This window comes from Haliaeetus leucocephalus, unplaced genomic scaffold (assembly GCF_000737465.1).
Source record: "Haliaeetus leucocephalus isolate CR32 unplaced genomic scaffold, Haliaeetus_leucocephalus-4.0 Scaffold577, whole genome shotgun sequence".
NCBI classification, from domain to species: Eukaryota; Metazoa; Chordata; class Aves; order Accipitriformes; family Accipitridae; genus Haliaeetus; species Haliaeetus leucocephalus.
Window position 1 is genome coordinate 310,306 of NW_010973013.1, and position 207 is coordinate 310,512.

At 74.9% G+C, this 207-nt stretch overlaps 1 protein-coding gene across 2 annotated transcripts in view; it reads right to left on the minus strand.

The window, feature by feature from the left end:
• The window catches only part of AIDA (axin interactor, dorsalization associated), a 29,251-nt gene extending 29,048 nt beyond the window's left edge, over window positions 1-203 (minus strand). Inside the window, exon 1 of one of the 2 annotated variants that reach the window (XM_010577675.1) lies at window positions 28-203. In XM_010577675.1, the coding sequence (XP_010575977.1) occupies window positions 28-137 (110 nt within the window). In that variant the 5' untranslated portion in view covers window positions 138-203. The remainder of the gene's footprint in view (window positions 1-27) is intronic. The other variant, XM_010577674.1, reaches the window with a different exon arrangement.
• Between the last annotated feature and the right edge of the window lie 4 nt (window positions 204-207).

The window sequence follows — 207 nt, forward strand, 5'->3', positions numbered from 1 at the left end:
GCGGGAGCCGCCCGCCCCCGCACTCACATCTGGTACTCGTCGATCGCCTCCACCAGCTGCCCCCAGGAGTCGAAGTCGGTGCCCTTCCTGAAGCTGGCGCCCCAGCGCTGCAGGAGGCTCCGGGCCGCCTCCGACATAGCCCCAGCACTAGGGCACCATGCTCACCCCGGGCCGGGGCACCCCGCCGGGCAGCCGCTCCCGCCGGGC